This window comes from Miscanthus floridulus, chromosome 9 (genome assembly GCF_019320115.1).
Source record: "Miscanthus floridulus cultivar M001 chromosome 9, ASM1932011v1, whole genome shotgun sequence".
NCBI classification, from domain to species: domain Eukaryota; kingdom Viridiplantae; phylum Streptophyta; class Magnoliopsida; order Poales; family Poaceae; genus Miscanthus; species Miscanthus floridulus.
This window is the reverse complement of record NC_089588.1, coordinates 92,563,694-92,571,410: the sequence shown is the minus strand read 5'-3', so window position 1 is coordinate 92,571,410 and position 7,717 is coordinate 92,563,694. Positions and strand designations below refer to the sequence as shown.

At 42.1% G+C, this 7,717-nt stretch overlaps 1 protein-coding gene across 2 annotated transcripts; it reads left to right on the top strand.

Moving 5' to 3' along the window:
* The first annotated feature begins 9 nt into the window (after nt 1-9).
* On the top strand, nt 10-4,647 carry LOC136483956 (uncharacterized protein At1g10890-like). 2 transcript variants are annotated; one of them, XM_066481126.1, is made up of 4 exons: nt 10-168; nt 1,154-1,366; nt 3,556-3,775; nt 3,973-4,647. In XM_066481126.1, the coding sequence occupies exons 1-4, from the start codon at nt 17-19 to the stop codon at nt 4,237-4,239; spliced, it is 852 nt and encodes a 283-aa protein (XP_066337223.1). In that variant the 5' UTR covers nt 10-16; the 3' UTR covers nt 4,240-4,647. The 2 variants fall into 2 exon arrangements, with proteins under 2 accessions (XP_066337223.1, XP_066337222.1); XM_066481125.1 differs by having other exon boundaries at nt 1,151-1,366.
* Nucleotides 4,648-7,717: the final 3,070 nt, after the last annotated feature.

Genomic DNA, 7,717 nt, shown 5'->3' with positions numbered 1-7,717 from the left:
GCGTGGCTCGCGAGCGATGCCGCGCGACCTGTCGCGGTCACGGTCTCGGTCTCCGCCGCGTCGGCGCCGGCGGTCGCCGTCCCCCGCGCGGTACCGCGGCCGGAGGGGGCGCAGATACCGAAGCCCCAGCCCCATCCGTAGCAGGTCCCCCTATCGCCCCTCGTATAGGTGACCAACACATCTCCCGTCACACGCCACAGAAATATGGCAGAGTCTTCGTTTTATTTTATTTTATTTTGGGTTTGTACTGTAAAAAAGAAATTGAGGCGATGCTGATCGCGTTCGTTGAAATTTTGTACTATAGCTTGTTTGATGGAAATGGGGCTTGGTGCTCTATTTATGATTATTTGATCTATCAACTGTTTGTTGGTGTGACCGTTAGAGGCAGCTAGCGTGGTAGTATACTGTGCTATATCATATTTGAATTAACTATGATTTTTGAATGTGCAAATCTTAGGGCCTCTTTGGTTCCCATGGACTAAAGCATTTTGGACTAAAATCTGCACTTTAGTTAGACTAAACAGCCAAACATTTGGACTAAAAGTAGACTAAAAGTGGACTAAAATCCTTTAGTCCTTTAGTCTATAAAACTGGACTAAAATGGACTAAAAGGTGTTGTGGACACCCATGCCTCTCATTTATTGCTCTCTCTCTCCACTTTAGTCCATTTTAGTTCAAGGAACCAAACACCACTTTAGTCCACTTTTAGTTCATGGACTAAAGTGGACTAAAACTTTTAGTCCATGGACTAGAGAACCAAACAGGCCCTTATAATACTTTGGAACGATCTGAGATTTTCTGATTTCCAAGGGGAGAAAAATGCTTCGGATTCTGTTGCATTACAGAGTTAAAATAAAAAATACTTCGATGCGGCATGGAATATATCCGCAGATGAACCTTAGATATAGTTATGCCATGTTTTTGCATTGCTTGCCTGTACAGACTAACAAGAGTTGCTTTCGTAAAACGCATGGAATCTACAAAGATTTTACTCTGTGCTGTATTGCTGTGGAATGCTCCACCCCTGTAACAGTGTCTAAGGTAACTGCTTTTGCCCATGTTTTAGGGCTTCAGGAGCTAATGGTAATTTCTTGTCTATTGCTGTGATGCTCCTGATTTTATCCTTACAGTACTCAACTTTGTACTGCAGAAGGAGGAGCCCTTCGCCTTCCCCAAGAAGGCGCAAGAGCCGTTCTCCGTCTCCTAGGAGGCGCAAGAGTCCATCTCCATCACAAAAGCGTTACAGAAGAAAGAGAAGTCCGAGTGTCACTAGCTCTCCAGTCGCTGCATCTCAAAGTTCCCACCTTGGGTTGGCAGAGAATAAGAATGCTATTGATACACAAAGGCTAGAAGAAGAAAAGAAAAGGTGGGAAGTATCTGCTTTGCTATGTAGTCTACATTATTTCTTCTACAGACCCAACTATTTACTGTTGCACCCTTTCCGTAACTCTTCTATGATCTAACAATGAAATTGTACTAATTTAGTTGCTGTTTGCACCGGAATGTATCACAAGGTCAGCTCTATTTGACAATCCATTGTCCATCTGTTTTCCAGAGTACATATGTGCAATATTATTTATTTATTTTTGGATTTTGCAATTACTACTTCAAACATAAATACGACTTGAGAATGTGACTGCTGGATGTGAATCACTTAGGTTATATGAGACGATTGTGGCTTAAGGTGCAAGTTTAAATTCGGTAGGAGCTTCTGTATTCCTTGAAATTGTGGCTTTAGGTATAGCTACCCCAAAAAGAATCATCTATGATTAACAGTGCAACATGACTTTCATGTAAAAAATGGCTGGGATGTAACAAATTTCTCTGTAATTTTCTGTCTACAAATTTAAATTATCTCTGAGCAAAATGGTATTATTTTTCCATTGTGGTATCTACTAAGAAATGTAAGGCCCTTTTTACTGCCTACCTTGAACGCTTTTCAAAGGTACCTTTGTAGGTTGTTTTGGACTAGAATTATAGTTTGTTGAATTAACATCTGTGATGTAACACTTGTTCCAGAAGTTGCAATTCAAAACATTTATATTCTTGCTGGAAATTAGCTTTGAACTCGCCATTTAACAGAGACCTTGCCTCAGTAGAATTTGATGAAAGAAATAAAAGAAGCGTATGCGTGAAATATTACGAGTACCATTTCATAATTTTTGCAGCAATTTGTATTAACTATTGCACGTCCCATAAACCATTTAAATTTTTTTGTATTAAAAATCATGAATGCTACTTGAGGATGTGTGCCATCAGAAGGGTTTTTCGGCCTAAACACAAAGTTACAGAAAAATGATGCATGATTTGTATTGACTTTATTTGAGCAGAGACATAAGCTATTGCCAGGATTATAACAAAAACTAGACCAACTTAGGAGGAACTAGGTGGCATTTTATTAAGAAGAAAATAGGCACCCAAATTTGCCTTGACGTGGACTAGAACCTAGGTGGTCTGGGCTGGGCATATATCCGCATGCTCTACCAACTGAGATAGCTCAGCTTCCTTAACAGTGAGCATACAACCAGGATGGTCTGGGCATACAGCCAGGATTATGTCATATATGTTGATTGGAATTATATATTATGATTACAACTGTTCTGCTATATTTGTTGCTTTTGCGTGTAGGCTAACTATTTTGGCACAGATGTTATGTCTTCAGTTGTGTTTCAGGACTAAAATTTCTTTAGTATTAGTTCATTATTTAGTTAGTGCCCTTTTTTCCGCTTCACTTGCTGTGTGTTGGACTTCTCTGTAAGGACGGTATCATATTAGCTAGGCAGTAGTGTGACAGATGGAGGATGTCTGAGAGTTAGTTTGACCTCTGCGCTGTAATGTTATCTTTAGAAGGTAAGGAAACCAAGAGGGCTGAATTTCAATTATATACCATGGTGTCGTTGAAATTCACCTTTCTTGTGCTCTAAATATGTAATAGAGTGATTTTAGTTTGTTTCTGAACGCAGTTCTGCTGCATACTTGAAAAAAAGAAGCTTGTTTCTGATCCTTTTTGAGTCATGCCATGTGGTATGAGATAACCTGTCAGGATAAATTGTCCAAAAATCATTCCTGCCATTCCACTAATTAGTAGTAGGTAGTTTATTCTATAATTTCATTGAAGCTTGAAAACTGATTTTGGCTGCATGCAAGAATATGGTTTAGTTGGAATATTGAAATGCTTCATGATGATTAGCTCTAAACCTGCCACAAATTACTTGACATTCTTCTCTACAGGCTTTTACGAAGGAAGCTACTGCTATAGTTCCACTTGTTATATTTGATGATGCAATTGGTGATCCTTTATCTACTCTTGATCAGTTTTGATAATTCGTTTTTGGATCTGGAACACACTAGAGGTATGCCTAAAATGCATTAGCTTGTAGTCAAAACTATGCTGATGAAAGGCATAGTAGAGCATAGATAGTGTTTAGACTTTAAATCACGTGCTTTGCTTTTTGCTGCTTTTATGGCCTTGAAGAGTTTGAATTAAAAAAAATCGGCTTTGGTCACGCCTTGCCTCAGGTAGTACATTTCATTAACTTGCTATATCAACTGCAGGCGCCAAAAGGAAGTTGAACTGAGACTATTAGAGGAGGAGACGGCAAAAAGAGTTGAGCAAGCTATTAGGAAGAAGGTTGAGGAGAGTCTGAATTGTGATGAAATTAAGCATGAAATACAACGTCGAATTGAGGAAGGGCGAAAAAGGATACATGAGGAGGTAGCAATCCAGATTGAGAAAGAAAAGGAGGCAGCTTTAAATGAAGCCAAACTGAAAGTGGTAAGCTTCTGTTTTTCTCTCTGTTATTTGTCATCTGCAAATCTGGGGAAAAAATTAAGTCGTTTTGACACTTTGCTTTGATCAATAAATGGAACCTGGAAAATTCTTATTATGATCGTCATACTGAATAGGGTTCTTGGAACGTGATTCAAAGAACCAACCAAGATAATTTGTTCACTGGAGTTTTGTGCCTGCAGGAAAGAGAAAAAAAGGAGCGGGAGGAGCTAGAGAAAAAGCTTGAAGAAGAACGAAAGAAAGCTGAAGAGGCGCTGATGAAAGAAGCGATGGAACAGCAGCAGAAAGAGCTAGAGCGGTATCAGGAGTTGGAGAGGCTTCAGAGAGAAAGAGAGGAGGCCATGAAGCGGAAAAATATGGAGGAAGAGCAGCAGAGGCAAAACCAGATGAAGCTGCTGGGCAAGAACAAGTCACGGCCTAAGCTGTCATTTGCTTTTGGGATGAAGTAGCGTTCGATTCACTGAACGAAATTAGTGTTTTAGTTTTCTATAATCGTGTACCTCTGTATGAAACCGCCCATGTCTTCAATCGGCAGACAAAGTGCTATGTGTTAAATGCTCCTGATCAGTCTGTCTGTTTGGTCGTGGCTTGTCGTAAATGATCGTAAATTTTTAGCTGAAACAGTATTTTTCTCTTACATAAACCAGCCAGCAGTACTTCTTCATGAACCAGCAACGATACGAAACAGGCTGTTTGTAATTGTCCGTCTCTTGGTGAATGTGGTTTCATCTGCTCCTTGCTGTTCCGTTGACGCTACCTGGGGATACCAAGGAATCCGGTTGGTCCATAGGGACGTAGTCGATTGCCAGTACTTATCCCGAAATTCAAAAGATTTCATGATGTGCATGCTTCGTGGATATCTTGCATTTCACCAGGATACAGAGATCTTAAACCCTCACATTTTTCTCTTTTTTATTTGATACATTAGTTTCACCGAAAATTTTCTAAGCAAACTTTCGAAGTGCACGTTCTGTAATCACAGAGATATTGTTCGTTAAAAAAAGAGAAAGATAACGGTTGTACGAAATAATTTTAAACATGAACCCTATTTATTTATGCTTGTGTACATATCGATATACTAAGAGCATCTCTGGTAGTTCTAAAAAATCATGGATGCAATATTTTGGTTTTTAAAAGCTATAGGAGGTTTGGATGCAATAAATCCTGTAGTCTTTAAAACCATGGTTTTGTCAAAACTGTAGTCTTTTTAGAGTTTTAGAAACTCTATTCATGACCTCTTTTTTTCTAAACCACCGTTTTGTGTCTTTTTTGCTTATAAAACCACAAAAAAACGCATCATCAAAACAGGGCCTGAGTTGGTAAATCAATGAGTTTTTCAAGTGGCTAAAATAAGTTAGGAGTATATTTGCTCGGAAGAGTTTCAAAAATCTCGCTTCTAAAATAGAAGGCTATTTTGCACAGAAATCTCAGACTATTTTCAAATCACGTCTACCACATTTAAACTTTCTTTCTCTCGTACATTTGCATCAAAAACTATGTCCTTCCGCTTACTTCTCTCCATACCCTTCCACCTCCGCACACGGTTGGGTCGATTTTCCCAAATATAAAAAGATTGGAGTTGAGATAGGAAATTATTGAAGATCGTCTTTTTCAATCTTACCAAAAAATTAAGATTGTGAGTGAGTTTTGGAAACTCTCGGAGATGCTCGACCTCAATTGGTAGAGGTCCAGCTTCTCCATACATCGTAGCAAAAGCAATTGTTTTTATATTGAAATAAACTAAGGCCCCGTTTGGCACGGCTCCACTTCACTAGTGAAGCCGTTTTAGCGGGCTTCGGCTCCATGAATGGCTCTTTCGATAGAATAGGAGCCATTTTGGTACCCCGTTTGGCAAAATAGCTCCTTACAGTGGAGAAAAGCGAATGAAAGACCAGAATGGCCTTCCTTTGTTTTCCAATCCTTATCTTCTTCCCCTTCCTTTGTTTTTCAATCCTTATCTTCTTCCCCAGTCTGTAATGAACACGAGGAAGCTGTCTGCAACCACTCCGACGATCTGCCTCCTTCGGACTCCGGTGGTTGCATGCCCCATCAGCTGAGCGCCCTGGCGAACCACGCGCTCTCCGCCCCCATGCCCAACACCCCGCGGCCTACACGCACTCGCGCCCTTGCGCCCTCAGCAGTCGTCCGCGCATGCTCACACCCCTCGCGGCCGTCCGCGTGACCCCAGCAGCCAGGCCCTCGCGCCAGGCGGCCATACCCCGGTGGCTTTGCGTGGTGGCTCAAGTCAGCAGGCTCAAGTAAAAAGACCTCCCCTGCCCCTAGCGTCTTTATCCTCCCCCACGCGCCCCCCCACCTTGAGCTATGCCCTAGTACGCAAGTCATCTAGAGCTGGATGAGCGAGGAGTAGGCTCCAAGGTGGTCGGAGCTCCTACATTGCTTCCATCGGTTTAGATCTAGTTGGTGAGCTAAGTGACTTCCCATTGATCCCCTGCTCGGACTACGGCCTTGCTCGGGTGGTGGAGGGGAGGACGAAGAAAGACGGTGAAAACCACGGCCGTCTGTACTTCAAGTGTGTGAGGAATGGGGTGAGTTCCCTATATACTCTGTTCCCCCTCATTAACATTTAGGGTTCTAAATCTTGTTGATGCTGGTAGTTTCCCAAGCTTTGTGGGTACTATTGATTTGAGAAGCAGTATTTTCAGCATTTGAAGGATGATGGCATCATACAGGTTCGGCCCTCGAACTAGGCAGAGTTGCTGGAACAGGAAGAAGTTTCAGTTGATAGTCCAAATGTTGACAAGAATGGCCAAGATTTAGAGAAGAAGATGGAGTCATTGATCTGGAAGATGAACATGTTCTTTGTGTGTGTTGTATGTGTTGTATTAGGATCTATACTGATGTATGGTGTAATGAAGTGACAATGTATGGATGAATGGAAATGCAAAATGTGCTTGAATGGAAATGAAATTTCTAATTGAATGTGTCTGTGTTCAGTGTCAGATTTTGGGCATATCAAAACATAGCAGTAGTACACAAACCATTAACCATAACTCATCATACAAAGTAACCAGCTAGCATGAACCAAATAAGCTCAAACACAATGATCAGATGAAACACATTCATTATGTAAGGAAAATGGACCCTAGGCCCATTTACTTTGGATTTTGGTGTTTGATGACCAACACAACCAAATTGGACTAATGAATTTGCAAGTAATTGTTTTGTAGTTCAATAGGGTGCAAACGTGACTTGGACGAAGGCGACATGATGATCCCATGATCAACACCAGAAGCAAAACCCTAGAAGCCCAAGAGAACACCCAAGATATCAAGCAAAGTCCAAGCACGAAGATAGGAACCAAGTCGGATGTAAGATTGCGAAGAAATGAGCTCGACAGAGGTGATCGGAAGCGGCCCTATGAGGACCGGATGCGTCCAATCAGTTACTCGGCAACAACAGGCATCAGCAGCAGTGACCGAACGCTGAGCGAGGCAGTGACCGAACGCATGGACTTCACTATTCATCATCAACGGCAATGTTCTCAGCGTGACCGGACGCAACGGTAGGATGACCGGACGCACCAAGAAGTAGCGTCCGATCATGTCCAAAAAGGTTCCAGAGCGGCGCCATCGTGACCAAACGTGTCTGATCGAGTGAGACCAGACTCGGCCCAGAGTCCGATCAACGCGTGCGCTCCAACGATCGGCAGGACCGGACGTGTCTGATAGGGATGTGATCAGCGTCTGGTCACTAGCAGAAAGTTGGGTCTCGGCTCCAACGGCTAGTTCTCACATGTGGGGCTATAAATAGACCCCCAACTGGCCATTTGAGGTGTGGAGAGCTGAGGAAACATACCAAGGGTGTTGATACTCTATTTTAGTAATCTCCACTTACGTAGTGCTTAGTGATACATTCGGTCATTAGCATAGGTGCTTTGCGAAGTGCTTAGGTTAGTTAGACCACCAC

Bases quoted from the DNA above. Each gene is read 5' to 3' on its own strand.
- LOC136483956 (XM_066481125.1), top strand. From the start codon at position 17: ATGCCGCGCGACCTGTCGCGGTCACGGTCTCGGTCTCCGCCGCGTCGG. The intron at 169-1,150 runs GTGACCAACACA...TTTGTACTGCAG, and splicing joins CCCTATCGCCCCTCGTATAG to AAGGAGGAGCCCTTCGCCTT. The intron at 3,776-3,972 runs GTAAGCTTCTGT...TTGTGCCTGCAG, and splicing joins ATGAAGCCAAACTGAAAGTG to GAAAGAGAAAAAAAGGAGCG.